This window comes from Spodoptera frugiperda, chromosome 23, assembly GCF_023101765.2.
Source record: "Spodoptera frugiperda isolate SF20-4 chromosome 23, AGI-APGP_CSIRO_Sfru_2.0, whole genome shotgun sequence".
NCBI classification, from domain to species: domain Eukaryota; kingdom Metazoa; phylum Arthropoda; class Insecta; order Lepidoptera; family Noctuidae; genus Spodoptera; species Spodoptera frugiperda.
In genome coordinates this window covers 12,038,598-12,057,267 of record NC_064234.1, presented here as the reverse complement: position 1 = coordinate 12,057,267, position 18,670 = coordinate 12,038,598, and the positions used below count along the sequence as shown (strand labels likewise).

The 18,670-nt window shown below is 38.8% G+C and overlaps 3 protein-coding genes across 4 annotated transcripts; 2 read left to right on the top strand and 1 right to left on the bottom strand.

Annotated features, from left to right (window-relative positions):
* The first annotated feature begins 102 nt into the window (after positions 1-102).
* On the top strand, positions 103-6,017 carry LOC118267033 (pre-mRNA-processing factor 19). 2 transcript variants are annotated; one of them, XM_050703186.1, is made up of 7 exons: positions 103-267; positions 507-656; positions 3,588-3,721; positions 3,854-3,994; positions 4,226-4,411; positions 4,531-4,772; positions 4,899-6,017. In XM_050703186.1, exons 1-7 carry the CDS (start codon positions 249-251, stop codon positions 5,527-5,529), a joined length of 1,503 nt encoding a protein of 500 aa, XP_050559143.1. In that variant the 5' UTR covers positions 103-248; the 3' UTR covers positions 5,530-6,017. The 2 variants fall into 2 exon arrangements, with proteins under 2 accessions (XP_050559143.1, XP_035436663.2); XM_035580770.2 differs by lacking the exon at positions 507-656 and adding an exon at positions 2,832-2,974 and having other exon boundaries at positions 105-267.
* A 165-nt stretch (positions 6,018-6,182) lies between these two features.
* On the bottom strand, positions 6,183-11,485 carry LOC118267034 (E3 ubiquitin-protein ligase RNF185). Its single transcript, XM_035580772.2, has 5 exons — positions 11,333-11,485; positions 11,006-11,164; positions 9,593-9,731; positions 9,103-9,265; positions 6,183-9,016 (listed from the first exon to the last, which is right to left on the bottom strand). The coding sequence occupies exons 2-5, from the start codon at positions 11,158-11,160 to the stop codon at positions 8,919-8,921; spliced, it is 555 nt and encodes a 184-aa protein (XP_035436665.1). The 5' UTR covers positions 11,161-11,164; positions 11,333-11,485; the 3' UTR covers positions 6,183-8,918.
* A 196-nt stretch (positions 11,486-11,681) lies between these two features.
* On the top strand, positions 11,682-17,588 carry LOC118267032 (uncharacterized). Its single transcript, XM_035580769.2, has 7 exons — positions 11,682-12,193; positions 14,031-14,263; positions 14,346-14,449; positions 14,931-15,084; positions 15,285-15,461; positions 15,577-16,494; positions 16,772-17,588. Exons 1-7 carry the CDS (start codon positions 11,985-11,987, stop codon positions 17,140-17,142), a joined length of 2,166 nt encoding a protein of 721 aa, XP_035436662.1. The 5' UTR covers positions 11,682-11,984; the 3' UTR covers positions 17,143-17,588.
* Positions 17,589-18,670: the final 1,082 nt, after the last annotated feature.

Here is an 18,670-nt window from a genome sequence, read left to right as displayed (position 1 = left end):
TCCAAAAAAATTGTTGATATTGTACTTAGAATTTTAGATAGTCGATTTTCGTAATCATTTCCAAATCGTAATGACCACAGACAACGAGAATCCCATTTGCAAATGTTTATATAGTCTATGATTGACTTTTATACTCTATGTTTAATATTCTATCATTTTATGCTGGGAACTCGTAAATTGTTTGTCAGCCAATTTTTATGTGTAATAAAGAGTGATTGTGTACAATCTAGTTAAAATAATTAACTATAATGGCTCTGTATTGTGCAAGTAAGTAATTTAATCACATAATTTTATCAAATCACTTTGATACACACCATTTTTCGGAAGGCGCGTATCTGTCTGCCGGTGGTCGAAATCTTTCTGAATACTATTTTATAAAACGGTTCTATTTAATTAAAGATGCTAGGAATAACAGGGATACTATTCGATTTATACTTCAAGTCCAGCTGTTTACGCAAATACCAATTGTGGTTTTAATTATTTCTAACCTAATTTTGTGTTTTTAGTATCAAATGAGGTTCCTGAACAACCTGTGGTGTCTCCATCCTCGGGAGCCGTATTTGAGAAGCGCGTCATAGAAAAATATATAATAGAAAATGGAGTGGATCCTATTAATGGCAAGGAATTGCGAGTTGAAGATCTCATTGAGATTAAAAGTGAGTATATTGGCCATACTTTTAACAATTCCGTTGGTAACTTGGTTAGTAAACTTTGGTAACTTAGTAGTAACCATTAAATGCAAAATAGACCCTTAAAATTTTTAATTCTAAAGAAATAACTGGGTCAGGGAGTTTCCTTAGGGGTGGACTCTATTATCTTGTCTTTTGAATTATATTAATGTGTTTCTGTTACAAAATTATATCAACATTATCAATAATATGTGATTCCAATTTTCTACTTGTATCTGCAAGAGGCACGGAAGGTTTTCTATTCTGATCAAATGAAGTGTTGTCGCCTTATTTAGACATTATTAAGTTATAAAGGCTACATACATACTTTCGTGATGTTGAATTATTATGATGCTTTTTACACAATTACTTACCACAATGTGTTTTAAGACACTCTCAAGAATGTACTGTTACTTCAAATATGCAATATATTTAAGTAAAACCTCAAATTAGCTTAGCATTTCAGTATATTCAATGACAAGTATTAGTGAAAGATTTTTGTTCCAATTGTTGTTGTAATGGAGTTATATATGTGAGCATACTTTCTTATCAAGTATAGTACCTAATAGATAGTAATATGTGTTGAACAGCTCCAACCAATAGTGAAGCCAAAAGAATCTCCAAGTGGCCACATCTATTCCTGCCACCTTGAAGAGTATGCAGGATGAATGGGATGCTCTCATGCTGCATGCCTTCACACAGCGCCAACAGCTGCAAACTAGCTCGACAGGTCAGTCACTTGGATACTCACAACATCAATTTATTTTTATTGTAACTTTCGTGAGACATACTAAATTAATGTATTATGTTAGTTGGATCGGCTTACTCACGTACTGTTTTGACGATTAACTCGACTAGTTTCAAGCCATGCAAGTTGGCTCATATTCATGAGGAGCATTTCGGACACACGACGCGGCGATTGTCACGATGCTACTGACGACTCGAGTTGACTAGCCCTGTAAGCCATATGCCTGACAACAGGTTATTTCTTGTGGAGAGGGGATTATTACCAGCAATGTGAACGGGGTTGCTATGGGTTCGCCACTAGCGACAGTGGTTGCTAATAACTTGATGTACATGGAGTGGTTTGAGGGTCAAGCCTTAACATCCGCCCCGGTGCGACCGCGTATACTGGTGGAGATATGTTGATGACGTATTTGCTGTCATCAACCGGGAACATGTGGCGGAATTCGTGGGACACCTAAACTTTGTGCATTAGCATTCAGTTCACTACTGAGGAGGAGAAAGAAGGAATGCTGCCGTTCTTAGACGTGCTCGTGAGGCGTAAACAGACGGCCGCCTAGACACACATGGTTTACCGTAATGGCAACACACACGGACCGGTACCTTTTCACGAGCCGACTCACACCATCATCCCTCCCAAATCTTGCCTCTGTTCCCCGTACTTTAATCAACCGGGCACTGAATTCTGTGTGATCCCCAGTACATTGACGCGGACTTGATTACCTTCGACGGGTACTGGTCTAATGGGTACAACTGGCGCCAATGTACTCAATTGACTGGCGAGCTCATCGTTCCGCTCCAAGACGACCGGCAGTTGCGGAGCGGATCGCTTTTGACGTATCTCTTTAAAGCCAGAAACTGGTAATATCAAGCATTGTATTTGTGTTAGTAATATTAAAACTATTTAGTAAGTTGTAGAGGTGGTTTCATTCTCCTTACAGTACTTAGAATTTTAGATAGTCGATTTTCGTAATCACATCCAAATCCTAATGACCACAGACAACGAGAATCCCATTTGCAAATGTTTATATAGTCTATGATTGACTTTTATACTCTATGTTTAATATTCTATCAATGCTGGGAACTCGTAAATGTTTGTCAGCCAATTTTTATGTGTAATACAGAGTGATTGTGTACAATCTAGTTAAAATAATTAACTATAATGGCTCTGTATTGTGCAAGGGGTAATTTAATCACATAATTTTATCAAATCACTTTGATACACACCATTTTTCGGAAGGCGCGTATCTGTCTGCCGGTGGTCGAAATCTTTCTGAATACTATTTTATAAAACGGTTCTATTTAATTAAAGATGCTAGGAATAACAGGGATACTATTAGATTTATACTTCAAGTCCAGCTGTTTACGCATAAACCAACTGTGGTTTTAATTATTTCTAACCTAATTTTGTGTTTTTAGTATCAAATGAGGTTCCTGAACAACCTGTGGTGTCTCCATCCTCGGGAGCCGTATTTGAGAAGCGCGTCATAGAAAAATATATTATAGAAAATGGAGTGGATCCTACAAGGAATTGCGAGTTGAAGATCTCATTGAGATTAAAAGTGAGTATATTGGCCATACTTTTAACAATTCCGTTGGTAACTTGGTTAGTAAACTTTGGTAACTTAGTAGTAACCATTAAAATGCAAAATAGACCCTTAAAATGTTTAATTCTAAAGAAATAACTGGGTCATGGAGTTTCCTTAGGGGCGGACTCTATTATCTTGTCTTTTTAATTATATTAATGTGTTTCTGTTACAAAATTATATCAACATTAGCAATAATATGTGATTCCAAGTATCTACTTACATCTGCAAGAGGCACAAATGGTTTTCTATTCTGATCAAATGAAATGTTGTCGCCTTATTTAGACATCATTAAGTTATAAAGGCTACATACATACTTTCGTGATGTTGAATTATTACGATGCTTTTTACACAATTACTTATCACCATGTGTTTTATTTAAGACACAGTCGAAGTAAGTAATAGTACTGTCACTTCAAATATGCACTATATTTAAATATAACTTAAAATATAGTAGCATTTCAGTATTCATCAATTTATTCATTGATAAGTATTAGGGAAAGATTTTTGTTCCAATTGTTGTTGTAATGGAGTTGCATACTCTCTAATCAAGTGTAGTACCTAATAGATAGTAATATGTATTGAACAGCTCCACCAATAGTGAAGCCAAAGCCTCCAAGTGCCACATCTATTCCTGCCACCTTGAAGAGTATGCAGGATGAATGGGATGCTCTCATGCTGCATGCCTTCACACAGCGCCAACAGCTGCAAACTGCTCGACAGGTCAGTCACATACTCACAACATCAATTTATTTATTTATTTTTAAATGCTACCAATATTTCTTTAAGTGTATATCTATTATGTATAAAATAATGTATTGTATATTCAAATTTTACTTTAATCTATTCTGATAGGAATTAAGTCATGCTCTCTACCAACACGATGCGGCGTGCCGTGTAATTGCTCGTCTAACCAAGGAAGTAACAGCCGCGAGAGAAGCACTTGCCACGCTCAAACCACAGGCTGGCATTGTAGCTCCACAACCAACTCACCAGGTATGTTTTATTTAATTATGTTCTAAGGCTGTGGTAAGCTAATACAGTCAAAATTATGTAATCCGACCCACTGATGATCCTTTGTAATGCTTAGTATTTGACCTTCACTTAGTGGTAGAATAATGAATTGAGAAGATCTCTATGTATGTTTGTATTTGGACTGGATTTGAGTCCATAAAATTGTTTTGATTCCATTGTTGTGCTGCTGAACTAATTGTTGATGCGTGATAGGCGGAAGCTGGTGCAGCCGGTGGCGGCGGCGCGGCCCCGGTGGGGATGTCCAGCGAGGTGGTGTCGCGCCTGCAGGAGCGTGCCACCGCGCTCACACAGGAGCGCAAGCGGCGCGGCCGCACCGTACCCGAGGGACTGCTCGCGCCTGACCAGATACGAGGTTTCCTTACCTTGGCATCACATCCCGTGAGTAGAATTTTAATTTCAACACTTTCGTTTTGTATGTCGAGGGCTGTTGATTTTTAAATAATGTAGTTGTACCTACTTAAGTGTGTTCTCATAGTGACTGTGCTTTTGTTCTTCAGGGTCTCCACTCAGCCAGTGTGCCTGGTATCTTGGCTTTGGATATCAACCCATCAGATCACAGTAAACTGCTGACAGGTGGTAATGACAGGAACGCCACTGTGTTCAATAAAGACACGGAACAAGTGGTGGCCATCCTCAAGGGTCATACCAAGAAAGTCACCCGCGTCATCTATCATCCGGACGAGGATACTGTTATCACAGCCTCACCAGATCACACTATTCGTGTATGGAATGTGCCTACGTGAGTAAATTGTTTTGTGTATAATTCAAAACTTTATGTGTTGATCATTATGCTTAGATTTTACCAAATATAAATTATTAAAAATTTTTATTTTTATTTACAATGCAATTTTTTTACTGTTTGCAGGTCTCAGACGACAGTTATCCTGCGATCTCACGATGGACCTGTGACTGGCTTGTCCCTCCATCCCACTGGCGACTACGTGCTGTCGACGTCTACCGACCAGCACTGGGCCTTCTCCGACATCCGCACGGGCACGCTGCTCACTAAGGTCAGCGATTTCTCTGGTGTAAGCCTCACCACGGCGCAGTTTCACCCTGACGGTCTTATTTTCGGTACCGGTACAGAGAACTCTCAAGTTAAGATTTGGGACTTGAAAGAGCAGAGCAATGTGGCTAACTTCCCTGGACATGTGGGACCTGTGACATCCATCTCCTTCTCGGAGAACGGTTATTATCTTGCTACAGCAGCAGAGGACGCGTGCGTTAAGTTGTGGGATTTGAGAAAGCTTAAGAACTTCAAGACTATTCAGCTAGAAGAAGGGTATGCCATCAAGGAGTTGTGCTTTGACCAAAGTGGTACTTACCTGGCTATTGCTGGTACAGACGTGAGGGTATACCTGTGCAGACAGTGGCAGGAGTTGAAGGTGTTTAACGACCACACGGCATCCGCTACCGGCGTTAGGTTCGGTAAGAACGCACAGTACATCGCGTCTACAAGCATGGATAGGACACTCAAACTGTATGGGATAGAGTAGACTAGTCCAATATTATTGTAATATCTTTGGTGATCTTTTTCGCGGGGCGACTTAGCACTGGACACTGACTTGTAAAATTAGATACGATTGTTTCGAAAGTACAGGCTAATGTTTGCCTTTAGTTAAACATTCGACATGTTCATTTATTTCTTAGTTAGGAATCCTCTAGAAATGTCTCTTACACCTGTCCTTAATTTTTTTTTTTTTTCAGTATCCCAATGTTAAGATTGATTTTATGTTGATTTTTTAACTTTTAATATAAGATGATGTTTATTTGACTGCCTCTGTTCAATGAGTATTGTAAAACCTAATACTTCAGAGACATTTCCCATAATCAAATATAATTAGGTTAGACTTTAGTGAATAAATATTATAATTGTAAGTATATCCTTAAATGAGTGGTTATTAATTCAGAACTTGTAAGGAGCTGACGAATTGTGAAAATATTTCATTTCTTTATTAATAAAGGGAATGAATATACATAACAAGTTTTATTTCACATTTATGTGTTCAAAGTCATGTTTGCGCCAGTTTTAAGTAACTTGTGATATAAATTATTAGGTAAGGACAGCAAAATTAATCGACTACTCACTATTAGTCGAATCATCTCTAGTTATATATCACAGGCTTTGATTAGGTACAAAAAAACATAGTTCAGCATCATGTATCTTTATTTTAAAATTTACAATTAAAAACAAACCCTCCCATCACAACGTAATTAGTTTGATATAATAATTATATATACACTTATCATTACAGGAATATTAACATAAAACTACCAATTCATATAATATGCGTCTTTCCGAGTATCCACAACGCCTATGCAATCAACTATCATACAAAATGTAGTCACATCTCCGTATTAAAATAAAATTTAATTCTTTAAATGACATTCAAAACCTACCGTTTTGTGTACATTCAACAGTTATAGTACGAATATAACAAATGCAGTGTACAAAATACACAGATGGTAAATGTTACGGGCGCATGTTGTGTCTGAGGCAAATTGTGCAACACCATGTTTTACTGCTCCCTAGTGCCTGATCACACGTTCCCGCTGTCGGGTATCCGGCGGCGAATGTACGTTACGACGTATCGGTGCGTGCGAAAGCTAACGATATAGCTATACACTTTACCGACGGCTATCCGGAAAAGGGAGCGAATGGAAAAGGGCCTTAAAACTTTGTTGTGACATTATTTCACAATGAGTTGACGAAGGAACTACAAACGAAGCTAATAATTCCGTTAACGCAGACCTTATCGAAGTCGACGTTGGGCCCGGGCCCTTCGTTGCATGCAGCCCCAGAGCATCTGCGTAGTTTGTACACGAGCATACAGCACAGATTATTGCGAGACTAGCCTTCGTAACCTAATAGCGAAACGAGTAAAGATGAAGGCCCCTGTAACATTAACATGGGTTTATATACAAAGTAACTTACATAGCACTCACTATTACTATAAAAAATTAGACAATCTGCCAACCGCATGTCTTGGACATCGACGAAGCAAAATGCTCGATTTTAGATACTATATCATTGCCTAACATTATAGGTATCTTTATTGTATCATCATGTAGTAAAATAGGACATCTTATTATTGAACGTTAAACACAATTTTCTCTCCATCTATAATACATTATAATAACTTCAATAAATGTGATTGAAACGTCGAGTGGTAACATCGACATAATTTAAGTAATATTATTGATATAAGTGCACATGAAGTCGCTAGAACGACTCGATTTTAAATAAATTAAATGAGTACTACCAACTTTAGCCAGTGTATTTTTCGAAGGAAATGATAGGTTGTGGCCTGTTACTACCTACTGTGTGGTTAGCCAACAATAATTTTGTGATTAACTTGATACAATTGATAATTGTAGAAACTTACGATATAAAATATCGTTATTGAATAAATTCAAGTTAATCTATAGTCATACTTGGTGCAGTAAGAGTATCAAAGCAGCTGCAGATAGCTCGGTAGTAAAACTACCGACCAGTAGCGCTCACCAGTAGTGGACTGACGAAGGGACTACCAGTCGTGGCGACCGACGGGCGCTTAGCGGCCAGTGTAGCAGGTATAGTGTGGACGCGATATGTTTACACTTGTTCACTTCAGTTTTTCATGATACGCGGGACTCACTGTATTTGGTTTAGCAAATATATCTAATGTAATGTAAAATAGTGGTGGAATATCTTATTCCCTTGTACCTATGGCCATTACAACTACGACGTGGGAATGTCGAGTTCCAAAATCTAGTAAAACTAGAGTTATTATTACATAAATGTTTTTAAAACTGAAGTTTATTTATTTTTAAACATTGAGTATTTCCATTATTTGAATTTTGTTTGTTCTGATATGTGACTATGACTTGTGAACATTTGGCTAACTTTACTATCTTCATGTCTCATAATCACTACCCTCTTTATAGTTAAGGTTTAAAGTAAAAAAAAATACGTCACATTAATGTAGATTTTGTTAAATACCAGCATTTAAAACTATGTAGGAACCTTTCAAAATTTGATAATTTAAGCAACCCAACAATAATACCTAGTCCCAATATATTTCCTCATCTGGAACTATGACATAGTGCTGTTTAAGGTTTAATGTACTATACAAATGGAGTACAGGGTTATCTTCAGCACCAGCTAAACTATAGTTATCATTTAAGAAAAAGAAATATAGTTGAGACACTATCTAGTACAGTAGCGGACAGTATATTGCTTGCCAATAATGTAAGAATATCTATTAGTAATTTGAAAGTTTAGTTGATAAGACAGATTGAGAAATCGTCAATATTAAAAGACTTGCATGTATCCCACAGAACCTATATTTATGTAACACCATTTTTTCTGATTTTAGGTGTCAAATTTAGCTACAGTATTTTACGAACTTACTACACTGAACAAATAAACACGTGGCACGTTGTTAGCAGTACAGAGTATATCTCCACTGTAACATACTACGGCTTGTGCGCGGTAACTTGGCACCTGCTTGAATGCAGCCTTATTCGAATTACACCATGCTCATTATCATAAAAGGAATAAATAATGTCATTGAGAAAGGTCAGTGTTCCCCAGTGATGTGTTTTGGTTGACATTAATAAAATTGATATCACATTGCATCACTAAAGTCTCAAGTTACCGCGTACGCGTCATACATACTTATATCCCAAACCCTTTCACAACACTTTAATTTTTATACACTTGCACCTTTCCAGGAGGAAAAAAGTCCACTAGCAATTTATTTTAAAACTATTAAAGGAAATGGGGAGAATTTGGTTAAGTTCGCGACCAAAGTGTAAACATACCGAAGCGCACACTGATGTCAGAGGCAAGTCAGTGAGGATGCAGGACGCGGCCCATGGGCGGCGGACTCATTTCCGGCGGTCATGCGAAGATTAGCCACAACACAAACAAGATGGCCACCCACAGGAATATCTTCGATAAGAACTGCTCCTCGTCGTACTGGGCAGTGCCGCGGGGCGCTGTACAAACAATATTACCAGATTATTCACTTATCACATATCAGACAAATACATGAAATGCTTTTACGGTGTTATCTACTACATACCAGCACTGGGTCTTGGATCTCCGAAGTTGAATGTGGATGTAAACACTCCAAATGGAAAGGCGCCTATGCCGAAAGACATGTGGAAGCCCTCGCCAAACCCGAAACCAGGGAAGCCGCTAGTATTCTCGGGTTCTGTACGCTGTCCCGCCGGCCTCGGTGGTACCTACAGACATCGTTAATTAATATCCTGATTGAAAAGATTAATAATACAGGGCTAATATCGGCATTGTCAACTAAGGTTGTCCATAATAGATTGCTTTTATAGATAAGACCGCCTATTGTCTATTTACGATTTCCATTGATATTTGTTATACATGGTTTAAAATAAAGGGTACAATACCCTTTGAAAGAGCTCTGGAACTGGCTTCATAGATTTCACTATGAACAGATTCATAGATTGCACAATTTTTGTGATGGTTTGCTTCAACTCTTCTAGTTAACACAGTTTCTATGTATAGTTATATGAGTCATGTAGTAGATTATTGAATACCTTATTCCTAGGATCCTCCTGTTTAGTGTTGCCCCTGCCATACAGCGGGATAACTTTGTCTCTGCTTATGGCTGCTTTGCACACTGGGCACACCTGCCGACTGGGGCGCGTCTCTAGCCACTGGTGCAAACATGGCCAACTGGGGTCATAGAAAATTTTTTTTGGTTTTTATTAAAAGGAGCTCTTGTCAAAATAAAAGAAAGATCCAGATTAGATAAATTATCATAACTAATTAATTAATAATTTAATAATCATCCATAATATTGAATATCTATAATGGACCTGTTTAATAAATGTATAAATATTGAAACATTCTTCAAAATTAGAGTCTTCTGATAATAAAAACAATACTTCACTTGTGTCTTAGTCTGTTAACATTTATGTTTAATATGTAAATTGAGCAGGGATCGTTAATATCCAATATTTATTATAAATATCAAAATATTGGATATTTATGATATATTTTATTTGTTTGTTTTAGTTTGTATAAACATCATGTTGACATTTTTAGCATTATTTAGGTACATATATTTTTTGCATGTTACGGTAGTACTTAAAAACAGACAAGTGAATCCAAAACATGAAATCTTCTAGATCAGGCAAAATTGATATACCTGTATCCCAAAAAGTTGGATATATTATATCGGATATATATCCTTCAAACCCTGAAATTGAGAACTAGTTAATGAAGTTTGAAATAATCTGTTATATTAGATGTTTAATTAAAAAATCATTATCATCAGGCAGTAGACACACATATCTAGTCCATACTAATTCACAAACCATGTCAGTTCTGTTTACTTTAGTAACAGGTATGTGTATAATCTTAGGAGTATATTGTGTACAGATTTAAAATCATAGATGATTATTAAGTAAAGTCTGGTATGCATTGCATAATATAAAAACTGATTTCATACTTTGTGTACTTACTTATGAATGCCAGTAATTTGCTTAGTTATTTGAAAATGTATATGAAATTAATGAAGCATTGTATTGTTACCTTGAATTTTAAATATTATATTAGGTAATTCTGTGCTTAAGGAAAGTAGAATTGATGGCTGTAGAACTAAAACTCATTAATTTCCTATTGGTCTCTAATTGGTTTGAATATACAGGTGTGATACCAGTTATACATTGAAAAAATAAAATTGTAAACAAGACTATTTTGCCATAATCAACAAACACTTCCAAACTGTTATTTCCAAGTAGAGACTTATTATCATGTAATGAGATTACATACAAATTAACTTCAGACTTGAAATTCTAAATCAAGAGGTGAATTACCCTAATTTTAACACAATGAAGTGAATGAACTAGAAACATATACAGTTTACTTTCTGGAATATATTAACATACATTTCTTTTAATTGTATTTTTAACTTATGGAATGTATGATATGTGAAGGTGTCGTACCAGAACAGGTGGCCACACATGCTGACGACGGCGTCGCGAGCCGTGTCCAAGCAAATGTTGCACTCCAACATACGCTCATCGTGTTTGTCATCTTCCCCGCCAGCATCACCGCCCGGCGCCGATGCGCTTGCTCGCGCTTCACTCGTTTCGGCCATCGCTCTGTCCAAAAAACACTCCACAATACTGATCACGTCAATTACACATAAATATTCAACAATAAAACCTTATCACTTCAATGACGTCCCAGTGTGACACGACAAAACTTCACAGGCTTTTCTCTAAATTAATCTAGGGGGATCTTATAAGAATGTTTAGAAATTAAATCACCTGACACTGTTAAATTTGAACAAATACCCAGCGTTTTCACACAGAAAATTATAAAAATAAATAAATCACATCCCCAATCCCGTGGTTTGATGATCTGTCATTTTTTGGTCATAGACTAAAGACAACTGTCATAAACTCATAATTAGTGACAGATTTTTATTTATTGACTACGTGGCTAAAAACCTTATCAATTTTTTTCTGATGAACTATGCACAATTTTAACCGTAAAAATAACGCAATTGTAGTTTAATTATATTAATAAACTGTAACATACAAATCGATTTCATTTGTTTATAAACAAGTCTTATCTATGTTTTCTTTAACATTTATGGTACGTCGTTCGAGCTTTTCTATTGGCTGTTCTTTGTCTGTTCGTAGTAAAGTCGATAAATTTGTACAAGGAAAACAAATGTCAAGATTTCGCCTGTGTGAACTGATTATTGTGTGAAACATTTTATGATTGATACCATTTTGCATGTGTTTATGGAATTAAGATTACGGATTGTTTTGTGTTAAATTGTGGTTTATTAAAATCACTGATTGAAAAGGCTGGTCCCAAAATATGTTGAAAAACAATTGTGACGTCACAATTCCAATCAGCTGAGGCGGTGTGTGGAGGGAGAGTTGAAGATAGTGCAGCAAAACAAACAAGATGGGTGGTGCAGTGAGCTCAGGGCGCGATAATAATGAGCTGATTGACAACTTGATGGGCAGCAACTACATCCGCACACGATCCGTGGAGCGGGTGTTTCGTTCGCTCGACCGGGCCGACTACATGACGCCTGAGGCTAGGGATCAGGCGTATAAAGACCTAGCCTGGCGGAATGGGCCACTCCATATGTCAGCGCCGTGTATTTACAGGTAGGTGGCTCCAGCGATGTAGGAAAAGTAAAAATACAATCCTCAATTTTACTGATGACTTACGATTTCACTGTAGCCTTCAAAGCTTTCTACGGTAAAATGGGTCAAAATGTTGATAAGTCTTGTGTTGCAGCAATGTTGAGTGAGTATGTATAGCATTCAGTAGGACAGGACAAGATCATAAACCCATATTTATGTAAAAGCTTTCTTAGAAACCCATTTCACTATACAAGTATACATATTATTACAATATGTATCAATGTAATAGACACAATATGCATTGCATATTACAGGTACAATAAGAGAATGAGCTGTATGATGTACAACTGTTGTATATATATATTGTATAACTTAGGTTATATAGAGTTATCTTTATATATATAGCAGTAACAGATAATATTACTATACATTTACACATTAGATAAGTACTGATATATTTTACAAGACATATTTTGTTTCTATGATACTATCTTATTGTATTTTTTTTTATGTGTAAATATAGTTGCTTGGTTTGACCTTTCTCAAAACAATTCCATCCACTTTATCAATATTGCTAATAGGTATAACATCACAGATTGTTTCTTCTATGGTGTGGTTATTTGTATCTGATCTTATGTCATGGTCATCAATATAATTTATAATAATTGAAAGTCTTGGTGAAATTATTGATCCTTTCTTTTTATACATGGTGTACATTAAACAGTTAAGAAAATATATTGTATCGGTAGGCTGCTAGAAATGAAACTGATTTTATAAGTATATATAGTTAAGTTATACCTAATAGAACTAAATATGTTTATATAAATATATGTCACTAGTTTGTGTTGCCAGGTTTATGCAAATACTATATTTATCTAGGTTGTGCTTATCCATCTGATCTACATGCATACTCTTTTGTATTGTCACTATTAATATATAGCAGCATAGCAGGTTTACATCGTAGAATATATATACAACTAAATATCATGTTTAGCCACACTACATGCAAAGCGACTTGCAAAATGAAATGTACTGCTAAGGAAATATGTTTTTATGACTTATTTTAAAACACATTTGTTCTCATCTTAGCTGACAATATACGAAAAATTAACAAAATTGGCCCAGTAAGCCAAAAAGTGCATATTTCTCTTTAAGCTAATTTGAACACTTTACAAAATATATGGCATTGCAAAAGCCAAGCTGCATGTCCGTAACAGTTCTAGACAACCGACAACATTACAGATTTTTTGTGGTCAAGGAACATGGAGCTGTTCATACCAAATTTAATACTTGATTCATTTAATTATTTATTTTGTTTGCAAGCATTTTTCTTAGTATTTTCTTTTCTTACCTTATCTGTACTTGTCATTTCTTACATTGTTGGTACATATTATGTAATATTTTTTTGTAATTTCACATCCCAAAGAGGTTAATAAACATTCATGGGTTAGTAATATTTTTATTGTTTTGTCGTATGTTGCTGTGGTTAAGTTTGGCTTCGCCAATCAGTTAATCAGTTAGCACTGAAAACGGCCTCAGCTAAACTATATTTTTATAGGGAAAGATGTGTGCTATGGATGGCTTCCCTGCTATCGATACATTATAGTTTCACACCTTAGCTATTACATCTTTATAGCATAGCTAAATAGCACATCTCTCGTACCAATCAAAAGCACCCTAATGCAAGTAGTAGTGGTAGTTGCCATACACTTATTGTTATCGTTAAATTAGAAATCAGAAAAAGCCAATCATATTATAGTTTCCTGAAGATTGATGTGCTACTTACTTAATTCGACATTTGCACCTGCGACCGGCCTACCCACAAGATAGTAATATTTCTATATCCTTAACTTTCCAGTGAGGTGTTAGAAGGACTTGAGCTAAAGCCGGGGCTTTCGTTCCTGAATATTGGTTCCGGCACTGGTTACTTCAGCACCCTGGTGGGGCTGCTCATCGGCTCTAGTGGCGTTAACCACGGAATCGAAGTCCATCCGTATGTCATGGAGTACGCCATCAAAAAACTGGGACAGTTTATCGAGAACTCCCCTACTTTAGATGAGTTCGACTTCTGCGAACCTAGGTTTTATTGTGGTAAGTACAGATTCAAATTAGTTTTAACATCAATCCTTTCAGTCTGCAAGGGTAAGAAAGTAATGGCTGTGTTCTTGTTTAGGTAATGGCTTGTGCATCGCCCCACTACAAGCGCCGTACGATCGTTTGTACTGCGGAGCGGGGTGCCCCGAGGAGTATCAAAACTACTTTAAACAACTTATCAAGGTAGACCATTCATGGGGCTGTATAATAGCCCCAAATTGATATTATATAATGTGTTTTCTTTATTTATAAGTTGCACAGGATTTCGTCGGTTTGTTATAAATAACTGATTGAGTAATACAAAAGGATGTTACAGATCAAGCTGTTATTAGATTGATTTAATCTGCTCTTTCTGCAGTTTAGTTAAGGTTACTGCGGGTGTATGCTCTGAGGGCTATCAAGCAACGGGCGTCTCCTTGTACGATGTGGGTTTTGTAAGAATGTTTTCATATTATATTTCGTGAAACAAGTGATGGGTATGTTTTTATACATAAACAAAATTTTAGTTTAATGGAATTTGTATTCTGTATGGTAGAATTACTAACTCCTTTGGATAATTCATACATTCCTCCTTTCTTTATAAATTGAAAACTTTAACGGTGAATGACGAGACACATTAACTGTTTTTATGAACATAAATGAATTGTCTGGTATTTGTGTGAAGGTGGGCGGAGTTCTGGTGATGCCGCTGAATGACAACCTTGTACAAATGAAGCGCGTCACGGTCGACCACTGGGTCTCCCGGAACCTGCTCAACGTGTCCTTCGCCACTCTCAGGATACCTACGAAAGAGGAGGCATTAGAGCTCATCAGGCCGGGTAAGATATTAACATAGGCATAATACAGTCTTTATAAAGATTGAGCTTATCGAGGTAGCTGTAAGTCTCTTAAAGAATTATAAGTTTTAAATAGGCTGTTTTATGGATGATACCAACGCTTGTGTGCTGCTTGGGTAGTAATATTATCGAGGTAGCTGCGGTAGTGAGAGCCGGTATGAGTGGAATGGTTCTGTGGACAGACGAGCAGTGCCCGGCGCGGCTGCAGGTGCTGGCGCGCGCCGTGGTGCGCGGCGGCATGCGCGCGGCGCTGCTGGCGCGCCACCCGCACCTGCGCGAGCCGCCGCCGCGCCGCCCGCAGCCCGCCAGCTCCTGTCCGCGCCGCATCTGCATCCCCATCGAGGACGACAGCGACGTCGGTACGTCCTGCTACATTCCAATACTACTTACACGCAAACTTTACTCGCATGCGTTGCAAAGCGATACCATTATTTATGTGAACCTTTTAAGTTTCATTACTTTTTATTTTTATAGAAGGCCTCAATGCATTGCACGATCTGGATGACGTCAGCGGCGCCAATGAAATGAATGCACTCTTGAGCCTCGTTCTTAGTATGGGCCAGAATCGTGTCGCAGGCGCATTGCGGTTCGATTCTCTCGATTCGCCTTTTGAATCCGAAGAGGAAGGCGACGGTGACGACAACGGCGACGGTGGTGACGGTGGCGGGAACGGAGGCGGAGGAGGCGGGGGCGGTAGCGGCGACGGCGGCGGTGGCGGCGGCGGTGGGAACGGCGGTGGCGGCGGCGGTGGCGCTGGCGGTGGCGGTGGCGATGGCGACGACAGCCCCCCGCGGCCCCGGCCCCGGCCGCGGCCCGTGCGCTCGCTGCGCGTGGAGCGGCCGGCGCGCGCCGAGCGCCACATCCGTCTGGAGCGCGCGGCGGCGCGCGCGGCGGTGGCGGCCAACCCCGACGTGTACAACGACACCATCCTGCCCGAGTACCTGCCGGAGCCCAAGCCGGTGCGCTCGTGCCGCGGCCTGCTCACCTTCGAGTTCCAGGACGAGCGTCGTCCTGTCACTAATGCCTTCAGGCAGGACTCGCCTAGCACTTCCGAGTCGTCCAAGACAGACTCGGATAGTGCTAAATCAGATCCACTTAAAGTACCAGCAGAGGTGGAAATATATCTAGGCAAAGAAGCTCCCAGCACGTCGCGTTATGTAGAATGGGAACGTCAGGGTACGGAGCAGAAACAAGAGTCCTCTAGTGAGGAGGACACTTCTCAAGAACAGAAGAGGAAAAAGCTGGACAGCGGCATCGGGGAGGGGACCACCACATCCAGCAGCTCCTCCCCTGCCAAGTCCGAGTCCATGGACGAGTCGGACGGGGACGCCATGCAGCCCGAGATTATTTGTGATGAGCTCGAACTCGAGTACGACGAGAATCTAATCGGAGGTAGGTTATGCCTGTATATTTATTTATATTTTTGTGTACACCATATAATAGACAATATTAAATAGGACAATATAATAGGAGCATGGAGTATAAAGGGTTTGCAAATTTGTACAGGAATTTCCTCTAAGACTGCAGTCTTACGATTCCACAAAAAAAAAATACAATCGATTGTGCTACCAAAATCGAATAATTTAGCCTTGGGAGAACAATCATGTAAAATCACGCTGTTTAATACTGTTTTGGTAAGTGCTCATATGTCTACTGTTGCGACATTCAGGTCGTCGCCGAATCCAGAAGCGCGGCCACTGCGCGCAGTCATCCACGTCGCCCGAGTACTCGGCCAGCTCGTCCACGACGTCGGGCGAGCACAGCCGCTGCAAGCGCCGCGCGCCCGAGCGCGAGCAGGACGAGCACGACGAGCCGGAGGAGCACGAGCACGTGAGCGAGCGCTGCGACCGGCACGGGCCCGAGCACGACCACGACTACGACCACGACCGCAGCGAGTACGACGACATGCGGCCGCGGCGCGCGGGCGCGGACGCGCGCCGCGTGCGTCTCTCTATACTGATGAAGCGCGGCGTCAAGGAGCTGCCGCTGCCCTACGCGCTCAAGAAGTATGTCAACCTGGGCCGCTGCTTCGAGTTTTAAGTACTGGATCCATCACGTCATCTGATGTCTCCGTCAACGCCTCCAAACATGGCGTCAGTCACACGCGCTGGCTGGCTGACACAGGAGCCCTATCGCCCTAGGTACGATATATATTTGTTTTGTGAGAATGTTTATATTTATCTGTGTTTTAGAGTTTATAGAGCTCCTATCATCAAGCTTACAAATCTTAAAATGACTGCCAGAGTACTTAGTGGTTGATACTCGAGTTTTATTCATACTCTGTAGAGTTTTTGGAATTACATATTAAGATTAGACTGTTTCTGGTCAATGTCAACCTGTTGTTAGTTTCCCATAATGTAACTCGGAAAAGGAATGACGTTGACTTACACGAATATATTGGACTATTGGTTTAGTATATGACACATTAATCAAACTCACTTAATTTTAAAAGTACTATAATCGTTTTTTTCTCAACTTAAACCTTCGTATGTTTGGAACGTGGATCCACGCGAGACACAATGTGTTTTCTATTGTTGTCTTATATACGGCATACGAGAGGTTAAACTTAATAGCTTTTACAATACATGCATACTCCGTAGGTACCTATATTTATGTGAATTAAATTTGATGATTGGCTACTGGTATTCATCTGATGCATAATATTTGGGAAACGCCAGTTATAATGAAATATGCAGAGATCATGGACTGTGTAGTTAGGTATACTAATATCACTACTACAATCTTGTCAACGATGCACTATGAAACTTAATGATGTACTGTATTTACTGTAGCTCAGTAATCTTCTATCTAAAGTCGTTACCGTTATAGGATCGTAAATAAACAAACTATTGTTAAAATTAGCTGACTGCAAGTTTAATCTCAAGAATGATCCTGAGTTATACACAAAAATATTATCATTGTATAACATTGTATTTACCATCATAAACTGTTAGGAAATGATCTAAGATCTCTTTGAGAGCGTAACATTTAAATTGTAAATATTGTTTATGTAGGCTAAGTTCGGCCATTTCCATAGATCTGGATGTTATGTCGGACGCTTCGGTTTCCAAATGAGCCGCCATTTTGTTGTTCGCGGCCGAGACTAGCAGCCGAGACGAGCACGAGTCGTATTGTAACCAATGTTGTTACTTGTAGCTTCATAATCTCGGAGTTTTAGTAAGATCCCTGCAGAAATCAGACGATTTTTGCTTGAGACAACAGTATCCTTTATTGAATAAGTGAGCAAATATGACATATTCCAGTGTACTTATACTTATATTTTAGAAATAAGAATGCGTTTTGTACACTGCATATTAATTAGCTTGGTTCCTTCGATGCTTAGTTTCAGCCGTGCACAATAAGTATAGAATTTATAAACAATTTTTCTACGCCTATATTTGGCGAGTACTGCAGTTATTGTAGATTAGTGGATTACTATTAAGACTGTCGATGCGCTGCCGTTCAAATGGTGTTAGTAGGAACACAATTGTGAGGTCACATTTGTTACGTGTTTATTATTTAATATGCTATAAAGATCCATTAATGTATCGGGTTCGTACTGATACAC